At 48.8% G+C, this 21942-nt stretch overlaps 3 protein-coding genes across 3 annotated transcripts; 1 reads left to right on the top strand and 2 right to left on the bottom strand.

Annotated features, from left to right (window-relative positions):
• Positions 1 to 1478: 1478 nt before the first annotated feature.
• WDR55 (WD repeat domain 55) lies at positions 1479 to 5886 on the top strand. The gene is made up of 7 exons (XM_054567956.1): positions 1479 to 1759; positions 3866 to 3966; positions 4052 to 4139; positions 4235 to 4414; positions 4511 to 4610; positions 4694 to 4863; positions 4943 to 5886. Exons 1-7 carry the CDS (start codon positions 1569 to 1571, stop codon positions 5262 to 5264), a joined length of 1152 nt encoding a protein of 383 aa, XP_054423931.1. The 5' UTR covers positions 1479 to 1568; the 3' UTR covers positions 5265 to 5886.
• Positions 5887 to 5941: 55 nt separating this feature from the next.
• Positions 5942 to 8181, bottom strand: DND1 (DND microRNA-mediated repression inhibitor 1). The gene is made up of 4 exons (XM_054567955.1): positions 8143 to 8181; positions 7927 to 8044; positions 7066 to 7527; positions 5942 to 6444 (listed from the first exon to the last, which is right to left on the bottom strand). Exons 1-4 carry the CDS (start codon positions 8164 to 8166, stop codon positions 5942 to 5944), a joined length of 1107 nt encoding a protein of 368 aa, XP_054423930.1. The 5' UTR covers positions 8167 to 8181.
• A 378-nt stretch (positions 8182 to 8559) lies between these two features.
• Positions 8560 to 21940, bottom strand: HARS1 (histidyl-tRNA synthetase 1). The gene is made up of 13 exons (XM_054568331.1): positions 21772 to 21940; positions 21398 to 21487; positions 16827 to 16946; positions 14081 to 14176; positions 13385 to 13510; positions 12618 to 12725; positions 12369 to 12467; positions 12039 to 12132; positions 11715 to 11842; positions 11383 to 11625; positions 9654 to 9770; positions 9312 to 9458; positions 8560 to 8967 (listed from the first exon to the last, which is right to left on the bottom strand). The coding sequence occupies exons 1-13, from the start codon at positions 21859 to 21861 to the stop codon at positions 8896 to 8898; spliced, it is 1530 nt and encodes a 509-aa protein (XP_054424306.1). The 5' UTR covers positions 21862 to 21940; the 3' UTR covers positions 8560 to 8895.
• Between the last annotated feature and the right edge of the window lie 2 nt (positions 21941 to 21942).

Raw genomic sequence — 21942 nt, 5'->3', positions numbered from 1 at the left:
TTGCTACGGCAAAGGCATTTAAGAGGCTGAAATTGAGCTTTGTTAGCAATAGCACCTATAATTTCAGATGGTAAATGACACCCAGGTTCCATGGTTGTAGGCAGCAGTCCCATTAGGAAAAAGGTCATAGAGACCTGGCTCAAACAAAGATACCTAGAAGGTCCCAAGGTTAAGATCTAGGGGTTGACTGCCAGTTTAAAACCAGTTTCTACCAGTGCCACCAATTCTTGTGGGAGTGACTAAGACCCTCTGGTTGACAACATTGTGACAAGGACTCCCATATAACCTCTCTGAGGTCCTAACTCCATTAAGGCAACTAGGAATCAGCGTATGAGATGCCTTAGAAGTTTTAATACCACTGTGATGTGAGAAGTGTCTTCAGCCACAGGAGCTCCTTCTCTCTGCCCTACCATGCTGTGGAACCTTTGTTAACTGGAATGTCCAAAACAACTGTGTCCATTTTCCTCTTCAGCGACTCCCTCCCAGCTCTGATCACTGCTAGCCTGGTCTGCTGAGGGTCTGAAGCCTAACTGTAGGAATGGGCAGGATGCTGTTTCTTCAGCCATGAAGATGTTGCACGTGGAAGGCAGCTACTTATGCTTGTGCATGCCTGGGCTGCCTACATTCCACAACCTATCATGTGAAATGCTTGTGGTGTGGGCTTTTGCTTCTTCCTGACCAACCTGGCTGAAGCTTGTTGCAGTCTTGGGTTTCACCAAGCCATGAACTACAGGAGTCCCTCTCTCTGATCCTTAGGACATTAAGTCTTCCTTACTGGTTGTGGGATGTGGACTAAAAATGCGATTCTATTAAGAGTAACCTCATGGGGTCATCTGGTCATAAATTCCTAAATGGCAGATCATGATGGGTTGCCACACTCCAGGCATATTAAAACTTTTTAGTAGTTTTTGTGTGTGTGTGTGTTTTTGCCTTAAGGAAGCCCTGTGCATGGTTTCTGTGCATCTGTGTTAACACACCTTTGAAATAACGATCCTCAAGAGATCACATAATCTTGTTAACTATCATATAATCCAGTCCTCACCTTGCTTTCTCCCACCTTCATGTAATCGTGCTTACATTCACTTCTTAATTTCAAATGCATAAAACAAATTGCAAAATCGTTATTCTTCAGAACTCTGAGATCTTGCTTTGTCGCATGTCTTCAGTTTGGCTCAAATAAACTCATACAATTTTTCTACAAGTTTGGATGTTTCTTAGGTTGATAGGGAGGTTGCACCAAACTGTCAGCATGGGTCAGAATGAGAAGAAAGGACAAACGTGACTAAGTAGGAGATTGAGGGCCACGCGGTCTAGCTGGCCTAGGCATTGCCGCTTCAACACCGGAAAGTAATGGATCACAGGGGCGTGGCCTCTAGAGTCCGTTCCGTCCACAACAGCTGCGCCGGCCCGCCTTTTCCTAGTTACCGAGAACGCCTGGAGCCACTTCCCGCCCCGCCCCCTCCCATCCGCCTCCAAGCGGAAGTGGTGCACCGAGCCACGGTCTCCTGCCGGGTCCCTGGTTCTTGGGCTCACTGTCCTATACCTGCGCAGCTTGAGTCCTCTCGCGCATGGATCGCATGTGCGAGGAGAGGTCCGCGGAGGACGGGAGCGACGAGGAGGACTCCGACTCCCCGGAAGTACCGGCCCGTGTCAGGGACACCCCTGAAGACATCGTTTTGGAAGCGCCAGCCAGTGGGCTGGCGTTCCACCCGTCTCGCGACCTCCTGGCGGCGGGAGACGTGGACGGGGACGTATTTGTGTAGGTGCACGGCAGGACCGGGGAAGTGGTGAGCGTGGTGGGTGAGGGGGCTGCCGGGTCAGGAAACTCCCCAGGGATGGAGCTGGGAGGCGAGAGTGCCAGGAGACAAATTTTGCAAGACTAATATGGTCTGGCTCGTTCATTAACATTCGGCTTTAAACAAGTTACCACACAAATCTCTTGAGAGAACAAAAGATGACGAGCTAGCTGTAATGTGAGGGAGCATAGAGACAGTAAGTACCAGGACAAGAGGGCTTTCGGGGCACTGTTTCTCAGCTGACTATTATACTGAGCTTGAAACGAGCTCAGCAGGGCCCCCTGCTTTTATTTCTTGCTTACCTAATCTTTTGAAAACACAAATCCGACCACCTCACTTCCTTTATTAAAACCCTTGAATAGTTTACTTTTGCTTTTAAGTCTAAACTCCTTGACCATCCGACCCTTGCTCGCTTTCTCCTTTACTTTCTGTGCTCATTCATCCTTACCTATCTAATGTACCTTGAAGCCTCAGCTCCTTTGCACGTTATTCTTTCTGCCTGGAAAACTCCTTTCCTCACACTTGTACCTCTTGTCCCTGAGTTCTCAGCATCTCTTCACGCTTCAGCATGCCCGAGACTAATTTAGATTACAGATTAGATGCTCACTTGGCACCAGATGTCTTTTCCCTCATAAACTTCATAATGGTTTGTAATCATACATTGGTTTGTGTAATTATTTGAATGCTTGTCTCATTCACTAAAAAATGTGACTGTTTATTAAGCAGCCTTTTCATACTAGGCACTGGGGTAGAGCAAACAATCCGTAGGCTCAGCCCTGCCCACCTGGAACTCACTGGCAATTAAGTACTTCCTCATTCTGCCCTTTTGAGGGTCAGCTCTGAGGCAGGGACTGGGGATACTCTTTGGGCAGGTGCTTTGTCTTGCTGAGTTTACAGGCTGGTACCTCTTTTCCACCTCTATTTTGATCCTGGCCCCTTCTCAGTGTGTCATCACAATGTGCCATAATTAATTGTGGTTTTCTCTAGCTCCTTAAGATCTAGAGTGCAAGAGCCTCTCTTACTAATCTCTTATGTTTCCACCTTCTGGTGTTCTGTCTTACCATTCTTTACGTTTCCAGTTACTAGGGCTGTTCTTCTGTCATTAATTTTTTTTAACCCTTACCCAAATATATATTCTCTTTGATTTTTAAAAGATTTATTAAAGACTTTGACGATTTATTTTTAGAGAGCGGGGAAGGGAGGGAGAAGGAGAGGGAAACATCAATTTGTGGTTGCCTCTTGTGCGCCTCCTACTGGGAACCTAGCCTGCAACCCAGGCATGTGCCCTGACTTGGAACCGAACTAGTGATCCTTTAGTTTGCAGGCCAGCACTCAATCCACTGAGCTACACCAGCCAGGGCATCATTTTTTTTAAGAAAATGAGAGAAACATCAGTTGGTTGGTTGCCTCTTGCACACTCCTAATTGGCAACCTGGCCCGCAACCTAGGCATAAGCCCTGATTGGGAATCAAACCAACGACCTTATGGTTTGCAGCGCAGTGCTCAGTCCACTGAGCCACACTAGCCAGGGCACCCGAGGATGTTTTTATTGGTTGGTTGGTTGGTTTGTTTTTTGGTCAGGGAGAAGCACTGATGTTAGGAAGAAACTGATTGCTTGACTGCCTCCTGTACCCGCCCCAACTGTGTATCAAACCCACAGCCTAGGCATGTGCCCTGACCAGGGATCGAACCTGCAACCTTTCATTGTACAGGATGACACTCCAACTGAGCCACCAGCCAGGGCGTCATTGATTTAACAAATATTTCTAGACCTTTGCAGTGGTCCAGACCTAATACTTATTCAGGCTGGGGCTTGCTAGGATGAAGAGGGGTGGGGTGACGTCACAAAGTCCCAAGCAAATGTACTTTGAATTACCATATATCAAATGAGAAAAAAACCTAAGATTTGAAGCTCACTGAAAATTGAAAAATGGGATGGTAAGCTCCTTATGCTTAGGGGTATATAGCAGGAACTCCTAGGTAGGTGGAAGGTAGAGTAGCTGATTTCGACATTCCATGTATCGCAGGCAGGGTCTGGGGTCCTTCATTCTCCTCCCCCTCTCCCCCAGCTTTTCCTACTCCTGCCAAGAGGGAGAAACCAAGGAGCTCTGGTCCTCAGGTCACCACCTCAAGTCTTGCCGTGCCGTGGTCTTCTCTGAAGATGGGCAGAGTGAGTATTAGGGAAGGCAGCCAGCAGTGTGCTGGTGGGAAGGGAGTGGTGAGCAGCACCATGACCTGGGCACCTTTTTCCCCAGAACTTGTTACTGTCTCCAAGGACAAAGCCATCCATGTTCTAGATGTGGAGCAAGGCCGACTGGAAAGACGCATTTCCAAGGCTCACGGGTAAGGGGAGTCAGCTGCGTGCTGAGGTGAGGGGTAAGGACTCATAGCTCCCTGCTGGGACAGAAATGCTCCAAGAACTGCATCTGTGCCTCTAGTGCCCCTATCAACAGCCTACTGCTGGTGGATAGCAATGTTCTAGCCACTGGGGATGACACAGGTGGCATCCGGCTCTGGGACCAGCGGAAGGAGGGCCCCTTGATGGATATGCGGCAGCACGAGGAGTACATTGCCGACATGGCTCTGGACCCCGCCAAGAAGCTGCTGCTGACAGCCAGGTAGGGCCCCCAAGCTGCCTGCCCTCCCTTCCCTGTGTTAAATGTCTCCCTCAGTCGGAGCCTCTGGCCAAGCCTGCTGCTCTGCTTTCTCTACAGCGGGGATGGCTGCCTTGGTGTCTTCAATATTAAGCGACGCCGGTTTGAGCTGCTTTCAGAACCTCAGTCTGGAGACCTGACCTCTGTCACAATCATGAAAGTACAGCTGGGGTATGGTGGCATGGGGGTGTGCTAGGGACTTGGTCTGACATGGTCCACAAACATGGTTTGTCCTCTCTGTAGTGTGGGAGGAAGGTGGCCTGTGGCTCCAGTGAAGGTACCATCTACCTCTTCAACTGGAATGGCTTTGGGGCCACAAGTGACCGCTTTGCCCTGAAAGCCGAGTCCATCGACTGCATGATTCCGGTCACCGACAGTCTGCTGTGCGCTGGGTCCACCGATGGAGTCATCAGGTGAGAGAAGCCGGGCCCTGGGGTCACAGAAGGGCAGGCCCAACCAGCCAACACCCAACGCTCTTTTCTCTCTGCCCAGGGCTGTGAACATCCTGCCGAACCGAGTGGTGGGCAGAGTGGGCCAGCACGCCGGGGAGCCTGTGGAGAAGCTGGCCCTTTCCCACTGTGGCCGCTTCCTGGCCAGCAGCGGCCATGACCAGTGCCTCAAGTTTTGGGACATGGCCCAGTTGCGGGCGGTGGTGGTGGATGACTACCGTCGGCGCAAAAAAAAGGGAGGGCCGCTTCGGGCGCTGAGCAGCAAGGCTTGGAGCACCGATGACTTCTTTGCAGGACTGAGGGAAGAGGAAGAGGAGAAGGAGGAAGAGAAGGAGGAAGAGGAGAGTGAGGACGACAGTGACTGAGGGAATGAGCCGAATCTCGAAGACGGGTCCTCATTGGGCAAGAGTCTTGTTTCCTGGGCTGAACCTCCAGAGGCTGTGAACCTAGCACACCCTCTTGTGCAGCAGGAGGAGGGCAGGCGGGCTCGGGACTGCGGGGAGGAAGAGGCTGCTCACACTGCCAGTGTCAGACAGGCCTGCAGCTGGAGCAAGACGGCACGGACACAGGTGTACACCAACCAGGGGTTTAATATAAATACAACCAGCAGAGAAGAACCATCCAACAATACACATACACCAAAACCACAACGCCAAGTGGTGGGGACAAACGGCAGATTTCTGACCCTTTGGCTTGGCCATCCCCCAAATAAAAACCAACAAAGACAAATCAAGAAAATAAGCAAAGATTCATGCTAGGCTGTGGGAGGAGACGGGGTGAGAGAGAGGGTGTGTGTCCCCCACAGGAAGGCCAAAGAGAACCCTGGGCTGGGAGAGGGAGGGCAAGGTCCCTCACCACAGCTTAGCCAAACCTGAGCTGTCCCCAGCGGCACTGGGGCTGTGCCCCAGCTGGGAGGTATGTCAGGTAGAGCGGGGCCGCGCTCCTCCCCTTTTTGGGATCAGATGGTGGCTGCCCAGGCCTGCTGGGTTGGAGACTTGACGGCTCTGCCTACTTGTTCGGGCTGCCGGCAGGGCGGGTGGGGTTACTGCTTAACCATGGGACCTGCTTCAGCCCCGGCGGACCACAGGAGGCTGGCCCCAGACTCACTCAGGGCCCCGGAGGACCACAGGAGGCTGGCCCCAGACTCACTCAGTGTCTCCAGGAGCCGCGCCGACACAGCATCCTTGGCCACCTCATGCCCATCCTGCCCCTCCGAGGTCAGCACAACCCAGATAAGGCCACTGAAGGGCACTGGATGCCCAGGGATCACCACCTGGTACCAGAAGTGGTGCCAGCCAGCAGGGCCCGTGCCCAGGCACTTGGTGAGGAACACCGGGCTACCCAGCTTCATCCGCTGGCACAGCAGCTGCAGGGCAGCTCGAGCCCCTTGGGACTCTAGCTTGTCCCTCGCCAGGGCCAATCGGCTACCCTCTGGCTGTAGGCGCCTTGGGGAGGGCCCCGCAAGCTGCTGCTGGCGGAGTCGCTGCTTCAGGTCTGGCTTGAGCCACTCCACAGCCACTTGCTCTCCACAGAGGCGCGACTGCCCTGCAAGAAAAAGGCAGAGGCGATACAGGTCTTAGCCCTGGGCCTGAGCCCCCAGCCTGTTTTAATTTCTAGCCTCCCATTTCCAGATGGTGTGACCTGTGGCAAGTTAACATAGAGCTCATTTTATTTGTAAAGGGGGTGTAATAACTGCTACCTTCTAAGTTTTCTTGTAGGAGTACTGGTAAATGCTGGTTTTGCTCACTGGATAATCATAAAATAGCTAAACTTTACTGTGAATACTTGCCCTGAATCAAGGAATGTGCTAAGTACCCATTTAATTTCCCACAACAGACAACAGTCTCAGTTGGACTGCCTTGGGCAAGTCCCCTTCTCTTAAAACAATCTCTTTTAAGGGGGATGGGGGATGGGGGTGGGGCTGTGTGTATGTGTGTTTTTCCATTGGAATGTTGAGGATTAAGTCAGGAGTGAAATCTGTAGGAAGTGTTAAATTTAGGTAAGTGGTAGTACCACTGGAAATTGAGTTCAAGTAAATAGTGTAAGTTTACAAATTCGGGTATTCTTGACTCTAAGATCTTTCGACTTTGCCCGCCGTGCGGAGGTAAGGTGCCTGGCAGAACACTGTTGCCCCAACCAGCGGCCCCCAGCAGCCGCCACTCCTACCTTCCATCAGAGCCTTTTTGGCCATGGCTGCAGCACGGTGCGAACTGAACTTGAGTAGTGCCATTTGCGTGGCTGCCGACCCTGGGCTGGGCAGCAGCAGCGCCTCCTGAAGGCCCGGACCCAGCGGCTGCAGCGCGAGCAGCAGCGCACGGCGGGTCAGAGCCGGTGGCAGCCCGTCCACACTCAGCTCGCACTTTTCGGTGCTGAGGCACACGAGCAGCGGGCAGGAGGGCCGCAGTGGATGGTTATGCAGGGCGGCGATGGCGGCCTGGGCCCCGCGCCGCGAGCTGTAGCGGGCGTAGGCGAAGCCGCGGTTCAGGCCGCTGAAAGTCATCATCAGGCGGAACTCATAGAGACGGCCCACGCGCTGGAACAGTGGGATCAGCTGGTGCTCGTACACGTCCTGGGGCAGCCTACCGATAAACACTTCCGACCCGGGCGGCGGCGGGCTGCCTACCCAGCCTGGGGGAAGGGAATGGGGTGGGGGGTGGATCGTCATCCATCAGGATGTTCCGGGTTAGGGGCCCTGGGACCCGGCGCGGGAAGGGCCGTGTGAGTACACGGGACCGTCTGTGAAATGGGTACAACATCCATACCCGGCGTCGTTGGCATAATTGGGTGATTAGGCTAAAAAGGGGCTGGCACAGAGGAAGTGCACCTTAAGACTGGCTCCCTTCTTCGAGGGGGCGGGTGGGTGGAAAGCCACTGCAAGGCGTTTCCACGTTTGCTGGGGGAGGGGGTAACGCGAAGTTAGGAGTTTCTGATTGTGGAAAATCGGGGTAAGCGCCTCCCCCAGAGGGGCCGGACGGGGGCCATCGAGGATGGTGTAGCCCAGCAGGCGTAGGACTGTGTCTAGTATACCTGGGGGTGGCCCGCCATACTTCCTCTGCCCGTTCACTTGCACCAGGCAGATGCCCGTCTCCCTGACCCACGCCTCCAGCGCCGCCTTGTTCTCCGGATTCACCCTCTCACACCACAGCTGAGGGGGAAGGGGCAAGTTGGAACGGCGGATCGCCGCGCCCGCCCCACCCCACTCCCCGCGCAGGTGGGACTCGTCCACCCATCGCTGCCACTCACCTCGCACTCCCGCTTGGACTGCATGGCTCTCGTGTGGGTTCGTCGGTGCTCCCTTTTATAACCTTCTCCCTTCCTGCCTCTGGAAGCTTCCCTACTCCTCCACCCCTCCAGGCTCTCATTGGCTCTGAGCACGACCCCGCCTCCCAAGAGGGGTGGGGGTATCCGCCGCACGTGCGCCACGACCCTCAGGTGAAAGCTAGAAACTCTAGCGGTTGACTTTGCAGGCAGCCCCAACTCCAAAGAGCGAGCTGGCAAACGGGCACAGAGGGATGCTGGAGGCAAGAAGGACGCAGGGGGCACCCTTCGCTCTGGGCAAGAGCCTGCTGTAAGTCTTTCTCCCCATTTTCCACCGCGGAAGCGGTCAGGCTCTGACAGGGAAGGCAGGGCTAGGCAAAAGCAACACAGGCAGGCTCCGGTGGTTGAGATATTTTATTGCACCTTCGGCGACTGGTGTAGCGGGGCGGTCCTGGCACCTGGTGGAGGGCCCTGCTGAGGAGGCCATCCAGGCCCGGCCCCTGTAGCCCAGACTGGACAGAGCCCCCAGGGCCCCCTATGGAAAATGGCACAATACCTGGCCCTCTTAGCCTGATTACCAATAAAATAATCATAATAAAAATAAAAAGTCTCTGTTCGGACTACTGTTGAGGTTTTCCTGCTGGAACAGAAGAGTGTAAAGCCGTGTAAGTACATATGCAGTGTTTTGTCTTAGCCTTAATAGTTGCTGTCCCACTTTCCTCAGATAGTTCCCTCGGTTCAGGAGATGCAAAGGGGCTGGCTTGTTCTCCTTCTGATTTCCTTCACAAGGTCTTCTCTTCGGACGTCCACCTGGCCAGGATGGGGGAAAGAAGTGGGATGAGCCTCCCCGACTCCACTGCTCCCTGAGCGCCCACTCCTTCCTCCAGGCATCAGGCTCGGCTCGGTGCGGCTGGGAGCGGGAACCCAATCCAGCTTTCAGGGTGGACAGTGCTTCTTGGGGGAGCCAGACACAGCGTTTGTGGGGATGAAGTTCTTACCCTCCTGTGACCTTAGTAACAGGTTAAAAGCCCTGAAGTCCTTTACAAGTGGCTACTAGTATGAATGGCAGGCTTTTGCTGGGCCCTTGAGCGGGCACTGGCCTGCACAAATGGCACCCATTCCCTGTCCCTCAGCCTTGCTGCCCGCCAGCTTACCTCTTCTCTGCTGGCCACTGAACGGAGCTTGATGACCCCGTCCTTGAGCTCCTGCTCACCGACGATGGCCACCAGTGGGATGCCTGCCTCCTCACAGTACTGCAGCTGGTTAAGTAGCTTTGGGTTTTTCTTGTAAAGCAGCTCGGCCTGCAGGGGACCCGGGCAGAGGATGAAGGCTGGCTCTGCCGTCCTCAGGGATAACCTCCTGCGGGCCCAAGCTGCTGCTTTGCTCTTAGTTCCACCCCAAGAAATCAGAGACTAGCAGGGTGGCTGTGGGCGAGCTTCCACTCAGCCTGTGCCCGCACTCTCGCGGGCCGCCACGCTGGGGCCTGCCTCTCGTACCTTGATGCCGGCGTCCCACAGCTCTGAGACGAGCTTCAGTCTCTCCTCCAGCAGCTTCTTCTGTGCGGATGCCACAAGCACCTGTGTCTCCGTGGTCCGCACCTTCTCCTCTGAGGCCTGGGGAAGGTGCAGATAAGAGAGAGCTGGGCTACCTTTTATTACATCTTCAAGGAGCAAAGAAAGCAGGCCCCTGTCAGGGTTCTGAGACCAAGCCCAACACAACCAGCTCCATCAGGGCAGGGGCCCCGTCTTCTCCTCTGGCAACTGGGCATCAGGTAGCTCCTAGATGATCTAAGAAATAAGCTGACTGCCTTATACATGTGACTTGCCAGAATACATTACCTAGGGCAGGGGCAAAGACGGCCTATTTGTAGTGCCTTCTAGCTTATCTCCATTTACCATAAGGGCCCGCAAGAAGAGTCACAAAGAAGCGATACTGAGCCCACAGGGCAACCCAGTCACCCCTGGCAGCTCTGGTTCCCACTCACTATCTGCCCAGTCAGGAGGGTACAGCGCAGGCACTCTGCCTCTCGTGAGCACGCCCGCGCCTTTCCTTCTCCACAGGCGTGCTTCTCCTCAACTCTACGGTCCCCATGAGCCTGGCAACCAAGGGAGCAATGGGCAGTGGCAACTCATCCTGGACCCGCCCCCTGAACCCGTCTCCAAAGCCCCTTTTCCCTGACTTTCCAGTGAGCCGAAGCAGCCCCGCCTTCGCTCACTCCTGTTGCTGCTTCTATCCTAAATGCTTCCCTGTTTTGCTTTCACCAGCTTTAATAAATGTACTCTCAAAAAAAAAAATTTGTTTTCTAAAGAGGGTACAGCCCATAGGGTACATCCTAGGGTGTGTGTGGAGAAGGAGGGAAGGAGGAAGGGGGGAGGGAGGCAGGGCAGGCGGGCAGGCGGGCAGATGTTGCTGCTGCCCCCGTCTTTTTCTGGAAGACTATTTTCATTGTTCTTAAAATACAAGATGCCTGCTGAAACAGTGACCCCAGCTGGGAAACATGGGAGGTACCCACACGAGAGAAAAGGATGGGGCAGTGGGAAGCTTATTACCAGAACATTCTCCAGGAGATGAAATGCAACCAGTTAAAAACAGCTGTAACAAAGGAGCACTTGAGGCCATGAGGGGCTTCCCTGGTGTTGCTCTAGGTGCTAGAGGGTCAGGACGGCCACGTGAGGGATCTGTGGGGTCTCAGGGCCTCAGACACATGAGATCATCGCAGCATGGCTATGAGCAAGACTTTGAAGCTGGACTGCCTGGATTCAAATTCTGACTCTGCCACTTAAAAGATTCATGACTTTGGGTAAAATATTTACTCTCTAATCTTCAGTTCCCTCATCCGAAAAATGTAAATAGTAAAAGCAGCTGCTCTCAGAGGGCTGGTGTAAGAATTTTATTAGACAATGCATGAAAAGCACTAAGTGCAGTGCAGGGCACAGGTAGTAAAAATCACGGATTCTGTGTTGTGAGATCTGGGTTGTTAGGTCTACCAGCCTGGATTCCTGGCAGCTTCGGGGGAAGTAGGGACCCAGAGAGAGAGTTTGTGAAGAAAGAATGATCAAAGATCCATAAAGCTGGCCTATAATGGGGCGGGAGTCTACGAAGCAGTGTCCACTGTTTCTCCATTTCTGCAAAGATGAGCCTTGCCCGAAGTGGCCCCATTTGCCCCCTTGGGGATCAAAGAAGATAGCTCGGGGGCCACCACCTGCCAGACTCTCTGTCACTCACCTCCAGCCTCTGCTCCACGATGGAGAAGATCCGCTCCACTCCAATGCTGAGCCCCACGCACGGCACCTTGCGCCCTTTGGGGTCGAACATGCCGACCAGCCCATCATAGCGCCCGCCAGCGGCCACGCTGCCCACACCCAGGGGCTCTTCCCCGGCTTGGGTTGGGGTCTGAAGCAGCACCGCCTCATAAATCACCCCAGTGTAGTAGTCCAGCCCTCGAGCAAGGCTCAGGTCAAAGGAGATCTGTGGGGACAAGAACATGGTACCAGATGAGGATCAAGGACCTGAAGCCCCAGGGCTCGGCTAGGGCGCCCATGCCCAACCTTACTCGCCTTGTCAGTAATGCCAAACAGGGTCAGGTACTCAAACAGCAGCTTCAGGTCTCCCAGGCCCTCTAGGGCCTGCTTATTCTGGGATAGTTTAGGATCCTGGAGCAGCTCTTCCACCAGGGATACCCCACCTGGGGAGACAGGTTGGTGACCTGACTAGCTGACCGGAAGAAAAAGGTAGGGGCTCTATCTTTTCGCCTGGGCTGCACATGTACATGTGCTTGCTCCCCCTGCCCACCTCCCTCTCCCTCACACACACACAGACAGAGAAGAGTGGCAGCTTTAGGGCAGTGGGATGGCTGCCGGGGAGGCAGGGTCGCTCCTCACCGTGCTGCTGGACGTAGTCCCCAATGCGGTCAGCCACCTCGGGCGCAAGTCCCTTCTCTCCCACCATCTCGTTCTTTACTTCTTCCCAGGGCACCTGGGCAGACAGATACTAGGTCAGGCACCCTTGGGCCCCTTCCCCACCACAGAACAAGTATGTGCCCTCCTCAGGGGACAGGCTTTGGAGCAGAAGCTGCCCTGTAACCTTTACATCCGGAGGCTAATTTTCCTCTGGTGGGCACAGAGGCAGGCTCACCTCTCTCTCAGTCTTGTTTTCCATTTCTCAAGGCAGGGAGGGATCTGAGAGTAAGAGCTAGGTGTTCGGGCCATTACCTTGTCCAGCTTGTCCACCGAGGAGCAGATGGTGCGGAACTTGCTATCAGGAACCCCACAGATTGCAAACATCCCATCCAGGATGCGCCGATCGTTCACCTGCAGGGGCCCAAGGCATAGTGAGGAGGGCGTCTCTTCACATGGCCCTCAACAGCTTGGTCACTGAGGGTACTGGTCCCTCTGCACATAGGCTTTCTCCTGTCAGAGGCCAGGCCCAACTTTGTCCCCCCAGCCTCGCTCGGCTCTGACCTTGACCAGGAAGTCACCTATCTGAAGTGAATTCAGGATCTCACACATGATCTTCAGGCACTCTGCATCGGGGATCATGGGGTCATACTGCCCAGCAATGTCAAAATCCTGTAGCAAGAGAGGTAGTTAGGGGTCCTCAGGGGCTTAGCTTCCTTAAGAGGGGATTCCTGGGAGCTCTGCTCTCTCTCTCTGGAGGCCGTTTGCTCTCATGCATAGACCTTCTACATCCTCTGATCGTCAGCCCAGAGAAAAAGCCCAGCATTACTGGGTCTCTTCCTAGTCCTGGTTTCCTTTCCGTCTATTGGGTTATTCCTTCATCGTCTCCCTCATCTATTTTTCCTTATTTCCTCCTACCACTGTGGGGGCAGCTATACAGCCTTAGTCCTTAGTCATCTTCTCTACTGAGTCAGAAGCTCTGCGCACCGGGCTGGATGATTTGATACCTCTGATCCAATTTCCTCATCCTTTGCTGTGACCCTATCACTGTGGTTTAATATGAAGAGCACCGGACCAAGAGCTCTAATGCTGATTTTGCCTTTCATATACCTATGACTCTTCATCCTGCTTAATCTCTAGTTTACTCATATATAAAACGGGGAGAGTAATCCCCGTCCTCCCTCCCCCACAGGGCCTTTGTGAAATCTCTATGAAAATACCAAAGAAACCTAAAAGTTTGTATTATCTAGGGCATCCAGTGTGTTCAGGGCACCATAAGTACTCAGCAGACTCTACCGGTTTAGGGATGGCCAAGTTGCCCACATACTCACACACTGGTAGAATTCCCGGTATCGACCGCGCGTCATGGCTGGGTTATCCCGCCGATACACTTTTGCTATGTGGTAACGTTTAATGTTGGTGAGTTTATTCATTGCCAAATACCGAGCAAAAGGAACCTGATGACAAAGAGTTAAGGAGAAAGCCCCTTCTACCACTGTCTGGAAGTTGACTATCATCACCAACAGAAACCAGGGTCTAGCCCGTCCCTGTGCAGGTAAAACCACCACCCATACGATTAACAGCACTTCTGAATATCAGAAAAGAGTCAACTTTGTTAACACAAGGGGCAGCTGAAGTCTCAAAAAATTTTAAGGCTCCTCTCACTTTGGTAGTGTCTCTACCCTGGCCTGTGCTGAGCACAGCAGGAGGCTGGGCACATGGGCCAGGGAACAGAGAAGGGCCCTGCATGGTATCTCTGAGCAGATGATTTTCTGGCATAGCCTGGAGCTAAAGGAAGCGTGCTGTTGGTCAGCTAAGAACTCCGTCCAGTGGACAGGGAAGGGGAGAGGTGTTCTGGAACCCGGGGATTGTTGGGAGAGTTGGAACTGGGCCCTGACATAAAGCTGAGTTCTCACTCAGATTTCAGAAAACTTCTAAGGACGTGCTCTGTTTCACTCCAGTGCCGCTCCTGGTTTAGAGAATCATTCCCCATCCAAAGTGTCAAGAGCCCAGGTTTAGAAAGATACAGTGAGGTCATAGCGAAGGGACAGCAGCTCCCCGCCCTGGTCCTTCAGGTCATAGATAAGCTTCGAGTCTTCCCCGTACTTTCCAGTCAGTGTTTCCTGAAGAAAACACACAGAAATGTGGTCACAATGATAAATACAATTTAAAAGGAAGTTTTGAAAACAAAAGTCCACCACTTTAACATGACTGATTTCAACTTGCCTATATTTCCTCTGCTCTCTATCCCAATACTTATGTATTTAATTATAATCAAAAGGAAATACCAATTTTATTTTCTTCTTATTACTATTTCCATTGTATGACAGAGCTAAAGTATTACTTTTATTTACTTAGCCTCACCTAAGGACATTTTTTTCATTGCTTTTTAGAGAGAGGAAGGGAGAGAGAGAAAAACATAGATGTGAAAGAGAGACATTGGTTGCTTCCCACATGCGCCGGGGATCACATGCCCCTGGGAGCGCATGCACCCAGACTGGGGACAGAACCCGCAACCTCTTGGTTATGGGACGATGCTCCAACCAAGCCAAACCTGCCAGGCCAAAAGTATTATTATTTTTTCAAAGATTTTATTTATTTATTTTTAGAGACAGGGAGGGAGAAAGAAAGGGAGAGAAACATCCATGTGGGAGAAACCAACCAGTGGCCTCTCACATGCACCCCAATGAGGGACCTAACTTGCAACCCAGGCACGTGCTCTGACCAGAAATTGAACCAGCGACCTTTTGTTTTGCGGAATGATGCCCAACCAACTGAGCCACACTAGTCAGGGCAGAAGTATTATTATTATTATTATTTATTTATTTATTTTAAGATTTTATTTATTTTCAGAGAGAGGGGAAGGGAGTGAGACCCCTACTGGGGGCCTGGCCTGCAACCCAGGCATGTGTACTGACTAGGAATTGAACCAGCAACCCTTTGGTTTGCAGGCTGGCACTCAATTGACTGAGCCACACCAGCAGTGTGGCAGAAGTATTATTTTTAAAAGCTGCATAATATTCCAGTGAGAAAGAGCTCTGTATTGAATTCCTTCCTAGGGCTACACTGTTAGATATTTAGGTTATTCCAATTTTTTAATATGTTCTATAACATTTCGGTAAATATATTTGGGTACATGTGTTTTTATTTTGACTATTTTTTTTTCCCTGAGGGTGAACTCCTAGGAGTGGGTTATTGGATCAACAAACATAAATGTTTTAATGACTCCTGAAATTTGAACAATGTCAAAAGCAGTCCTTGCCCTGTGATGTGTTCCACAAGGTGATAGGTTATTTCACCTACTAATTGGCAAAGTTTAAAGTGCCTGGAAAATCCCAGTGTGTAGAAGCAGAAACATTCATATGCTGGTTGGTGTTATGGGACGAGTTGTGTCCTCCACAAAATTCATATGTTAAAGTCCTATCCCCTAACCTCAGAATGTGGCTGTATTTGGAGACAGGGTCTTTAAAGAGCCATTAGGGTGGGCCCTAACCCAATATAACTGGTGTCCTTATGAAAAGAGGAAATGTGGGCACAGAGGGAAGATGATGGGAAGACACAGGGAAAAGACACCATCTACAAACTGTGGAAAAGCCTGGAATAGACCCTTCTGTTATGGCCCTTTGAAGGAACCAGCACCGCTGATACCTTATCTCACACTTCTAGCCTCCGGACAGAATGTTTCTGGGTTTTGTGTTTTTTTTTCCTTTTTTTAGGCCACCCAGTCTACAGTGCTTTGTTATGGCAACCCAAGAAAACTACCAGAGTTGGTAAAAATATAAATGAGTACAACCTTTTGGCCCCGCCTTTTTCTAGGAACTTAGCCTGCAGATACATGCCCACCACTGATGTACATTCCAAACACTGAATACACGTCAGTGAGTAAGACAAAGGCACTCCATGTCCTCATGGATCTTCTACACTAGCAAGAAGAGACAGGCAATATAGTAATACAAGGAAATATTAACAGATAATTTCAGATAGTGATAGCTTCTCTAAAGGAAATCAGACAGGTTGACGTGATGGATAAGGGCTACTTTAGACAGGGTAGTTGGAGAGAATTATTTGACGGATGGCATTTTACCTGTGATCTGAAGATAAAAATCTGCAATCTTTAATTTAATATGAATTTAAAATCACACAAAGAGCTAGGGGACAAGGGAGCTCAGGGAAAAAAGGGAAGAGTAAGAGCAAAGGCGCTGAGATAGAAACACACTTAGTATGTTCCAGGAATAGAAAGAAGACCGAGGGAGCACAGCGGGCAAAGGGGAAGACAGCCCGAGATGAGGTGGGAAAAGTAGGCAGTGGCCAGATAAAGTAGGGCCTTGTGAGGCTGGGTAAAGAGTTTGGATTTTATTATAAATGCAATGGAAGTCACTGGGGTTTACACAGGGAGTGGTGCAATCTGGTTTTTTTATTAAAGAACTGGGAACTATCTCAGGGTCCATAAACGGGAGACTGGTTGCCCATTTATACTTCGTATGTACGGTGTGCACATATCTAGAAAACATCTCAACACAGGTGCCACGGAATTCAATATAGAAGGAAGCCAAAACAATTTCCAGTCCTTTCAAAAGGAGGGCTCTCTTTTGCAAGCTGTTGGCCTGAACCAAGGTAAATAAAAAGCAGGGCCTCTCCCTCTAAGTCAGTCCCATCCCCTTCCTCACTGGACAAAATACTGGTCTTTGTCCACAACAGGAGAGAGACCTGGGTCATCCTCTTCTTGTTCATGTATCTGCTCTCCCACCACGCAGCTTCTCACCCATCCCTCACCTTTAGTTCAAACACAGGTGTATCAATGACTTCGGCACCATGGCGCTTGAAGCAGCTGATGATTATGTCAAACACCTTCTCCCGAACTGCCATCTGCCGGGGGCTGTAGTCTCTTGTGCCCTTGAAGTCAAAATCAGCCAAAGAACCAGGGATGGGATTTAAAAACAAAGAAAAATAAGATCTATAAATATAAAAGAATGACCTCAGCGATGATGAATGCAAATTTGCCCCAACTTCGATTTTCCTGCAGGCCACCCAGTTGTGAAACAAGTATAATTCCGTAGTAATCACCACCACCGTTTGCTATCACCTGTCTAAGTCCCATTCCCTTTTAATAAAAGCTTGGTCCTATTTTCTAGAATTCTTAGAACTTCTGTTCTCTGAGAAGTTTTCCTAAAAACTCTTTTTCTGGGGTAACACAACATTTCCCTGCCAAATAGGAAACACCTACCCCAAGGCAGGCACATAGCCAGCTCAAACTGGCTTAACTGGTTAACTCCAAATTTTACAAGTAACATTCTTTCCCCACAGAAATTTTTTTTAAAAAAGTAACACTTTCCCAACAGCGCTGGCCTTCCACTGTTTCAGTCCTGGTACAAGGTCTCCCTGAAGTCACACAAGCTCCTCCAGCCCCACATGCTCTGCCAAAAAAATCCTAATGAATACTATTTGTTCTCTAATTTGTTCCTAATAGCCCTATGAATGGGCTGGGCACATGCATTTTATAGATGAATTTGAGGATGTTGAGAAGTTAAATAATTATGTAAGGCCACTCAGCAGGTGGGTGGCAGTCAGGACTAGAACTCTGTTTTTCCAAACAAGAGCTTCTAGTTTGGGCTTTTACTTCTAAATCTTTGATCTCAGGACCTCTTTACACTCTTACTATTTATTAAGGGTCCCAAAGTGGATTAAACCTATCAATATTTATTGTATTAGAAATTAAAACAGCAAACATTTAAAAATATTCATTAATTCCTCTAACAGTAAATCCATTACATGTTAACATAAATAACATTTTTAGGGAACTGCAACTACTTTCCAGAACAACAACAAACTGGTGAGAAAATTGGCATTGATTTACATTTCTGCAAATCTTTAATGCCTCGTTTAATAGAAGACAGCTGGATTCTTACATATGCTTTTTTTTCCATTCAATTCTGTTACAAATATTGTTTTGGTTGACTATATAAGGAAAATCTAGTCTTATACAGCAGTATACCATAATAATAAATAAAAGAGGAATATTTTAGTGAACTTTTTAGCAAATTATATTCTTCTCAAAGTAAACGCCAATCCAACAAGTGGTAATTTCTTAAAGATTGGCTGCAATGTGGAATAAAAACTACACCAATGAACTTTTTATACTGTTACATTAAAATCCATTACTTACATAAAGTATCTAGAATTCACAGAGATAGAAATAGAAAGTAGAACAGCGGGTACCAGGGGCTGGAGGGAGGATGGAGTGGGGAGTTACTGATTAATGGGGTCCAGAATTTCATTTTGGTATAATGAAAAAGTTCTGGGGATAAATAGTGGCGATGATTGTACAACAATGCGAATGTACTTAATGCCATTGAGCTGCGTACCTAAAAATGGCAAATTTTGTTCTGTATATTTTACCACAATTTAAAAATACCTATTACTCTATCTTATACTTTGACTAGATCTTTTATCCCGTTATGACTTTATAACATCAAATATTGGTTCTTAGAATATTGGCTCACTAATAACAGTTACACAGATCTTCCAAATGTTGGTATACTCGCTTCATTATACAATATTAGAAAACCAGATTTCTTAATATCACCATAGATCTTATCAGGAAAGTCATTAAGTATCAGGAAGCTGTCAAGCTCAAGGTGGAAGATAGTTTTCTAAAATTCTAACTTAGACTTGATCACTTGAATTTTATCATTGACAACAACTATTGTGAAATGTTTTCCTTAAAATGACGAGGCTCACTTCATTCATTCTTGTGACAATGTCTGCCAAATACCCCTGATCTTTAAAATAATAGTTTATCTTTCAGCCCTGGCTGGTGTGGCTCAGTGGATTGAATGCCACCCTGAAAACTGAAGGATTGTTGGTTTGATTCCCAGTCAGGGCATGTGCCTGGGTTGTGCGCCACGTCTTCAGTAGGGCGCACATGAGAGGCAACCACACAATGATGTTTCTCTCCTTCTCTTTCTCCTCCTCTCCCCCTCTCTCTAAAAATAAATAAATAAAACCTAATAATAATAATAATTTATCTTTCAGTTTTTCCTTCAAATAAAAAAAGATGTCCTGTGGGAAAAAAATAGCTAGTTCAGCTTATAACTCACCTAAGGTCACAAGTGTTTTTCCTGCTTTGAAATGCAGTTGAAGTGCTTTATGCGGACTTCCCATTTCATCACACAGAATATTAAAAAAGAGCGTACTCAAGGGTGGAGATTCAATAAAAATTTTTCTGTTTTATTAAGGACGTTAAAAGGACCTGATTTTCTTTTTCACTGTGTGCACATTAAAGAACATAATGGCTATTAGTACAACTTAGTGCCATTCTCTTGATTTGTGCTCAGACAGTACTGGCAGTTCTACTCACCAGTGCTTTTGCACCTTCATTGCAAATGAAGTAAAAAATGTCAAATAACATTTTGAAAATAATTTTGACCATCAAGGGACCTTGAAAGAGTATTGTCCTCATGATACTGAAGGTTCTGTTATTAAGATGAATCACACATCAAGAAATGTGTTTCCACAAACTGAACTGGATATTAACTCTCCAGTATAATCTCATTTTCTTTTAACATTATATTATGAAAAATTTTAAACTAAATTATAAAAAACAGTACCAAAGACCACCATGTATCTATTACCTGGCTTCAGCTACTATCAATATCTGTTATTCTTCTTTTATCTAAACCCCAACATTTTTTCCTGGAGTATTTTAAAGTAAATCCCAGACATCAATTCTTATCATTTCATCCATCAACACTTCAGTATGATTCTTTAACACACAAAGATTAAAAAAAAAACCAAAACCAAAACCAAAAACACTACAATAACTTTATTACAACTCCCCCCCGAAAAAAGCCTACCACCAACCCTTTAATATTATCTAATGCCCAATCCATGTTTAATTTTCTCTGATTGCCTCAATAACTTTTCATGGTTGGCTTATTCAGATCAGATTCTAAATGAAGTCCATGCGCTGTGTTTGGTTGATATGGCTCATGTCTATTTAATCTACAACAGTTTCCTTTTTAAAAATATGTCATTAACTTTTGAGGAATTTGACTTTGTCCTAAGGAATTGCTCACATTCTAGATTTGGTCAACAATATACTGTGTCATTTAACATATTTGTCCATCTCCCATATTTCCTGTAAAATGGTAGTTAGATCTGAAGACCTAATTAGATTCAGGGTCAATTTTTTTTTGGCAAGAATACCACAAAGGTGGTGCCGTGTACTTCTTATTGCATCACGTAAGAGGGATGTCTGGTTGTCCTACTTTTAGTGATGTTAAGATTAATCATTGGGTTTAGGTGAGGCCACTCTGACCCATCATAAATTCCCCAACTATATTTTCACCTTGGGATTTAAACTATCTCCTTAAACTTTGAAATGAGGAATCACTCAATGAATTTAGGAGCCCAAAAATTAACTTTAAAAAATAAAATAAAAGGGGATACCTCAACATAAGAAAGACAGATCGTCAATAATCTCCTTTGGAGTTCAATTTCATATACTTCACATTCATTGAATAGCTATTTAGTTCCAGGTCCCTGTTCTCAGCCTCTCATGGTACATAAAACATGTAAATAACTAAAAGTCAGCAATAAAGGCAATAAAGATATAGATAAAGTGCAAGAGAACCCAGATGAAGGGGTGAATAGCTCTGTTTACAGAAGCTACAGAATGTGGCATCTGAACAGAAATCCTGGAGGTTGAGCTAGGAATCTCCAATCCCATTCCACTCTCCTCTATTTGGGTCTAGTCATACAGGTCTTTTCCTCGTTCTTGGAAACTAACAAGGTTCTCTCCTGCCTCAGAGTTTCCACATCCACCTGGAACTATTTTCCTCATCCTCTTCCCCGGGATATCTCCCACTCGTCTGTTATGTCAGTTAGTATATTGCTTCACTGAGGCTTTCTCAGACTCCCCAGTTCTCCCCATATTTTCTCAGAACATCCTTATTATTTCTTTATATCACTTATCACAATTTGTAATCACACACCCACGTGTGGGATTATTTGTATTAAGGCTGTTTCCTTCAGTAGAATGTAAGCTCCATGAGGACAGGCTATAGTGTTCATCATGCTACACTCCCTGGTTTGCACAGTGCTAGGCACATAATAAACACTCAATAAGTATTTACTTAATGAAAGAAGGAGTAGCAGTAGCAGGCGGACTCCCGTAAACACCCAGCTGGCTTAGTTTCTGCCAACACTTTTCCATCCAAGAATGACTCAGGTGGAGTCCAATCCAGCCTGACGCCCACTGCAACTATTGTTTCCTCTGCAGCATTTCAGATAATCCTAAATGACCTGGTTCCGGGAAGCGGGCTCCCTAAAGGAATGATATTTACCTTGGGAGTTTTGAGCACAAACTTCTGTTTCCCTTCATCAGGGCCCAGCTGTGCCTTCAGTTGCAGTAGCTTTGCGACCTCCTCCTCGATCTGTAGAGAGAAAGCGGGCGCTGGGCTTTCACATCTGCTGCTCCCCTCCCGCCTCCGCCATTCATTCAGTACCCTTCCATCAGGATCGGGAACACATCTCTCTCCCCAGGCTTAGCTTTGCTTCTCTCGGGTACTACCTCGGCTGCCTCACCACGTAGCTAGTCCTTCTCCCGACCAACCGGATCCCTTCTCCGTCACATTCCAATCCTCTGTACAGACCACCCCAGTTCTACGTCCTCCTCCCCGGCCTTGCTTTGGCACCACGCTTGACGCCTGGGTCGCACCTGATCGGCGCTGGCCTTCTGCTGTTTCAGTCCCCGTACAAGCTCTCCCTGAAGTCGCACTAGCTCCTCCAGCGCCGCACGCTCTGCCATGCTGGCTGCTAACTGGAGAGGACTGATGTCGCGCTCGGTGGTAGTGTCCACAGCTTCAGCTCGGATGACTTCCGGCTATCG

This window comes from Pteronotus mesoamericanus, unplaced genomic scaffold, assembly GCF_021234165.1.
Source record: "Pteronotus mesoamericanus isolate MK-2021 breed Mesoamerican mustached bat unplaced genomic scaffold, CSHL_Meso_final contig_2, whole genome shotgun sequence".
Taxonomy (NCBI): Eukaryota; Metazoa; Chordata; class Mammalia; order Chiroptera; family Mormoopidae; genus Pteronotus; species Pteronotus mesoamericanus.
Note: the sequence above shows the minus strand (reverse complement) of the source record. Positions and strands in the feature narration are given on the sequence as shown.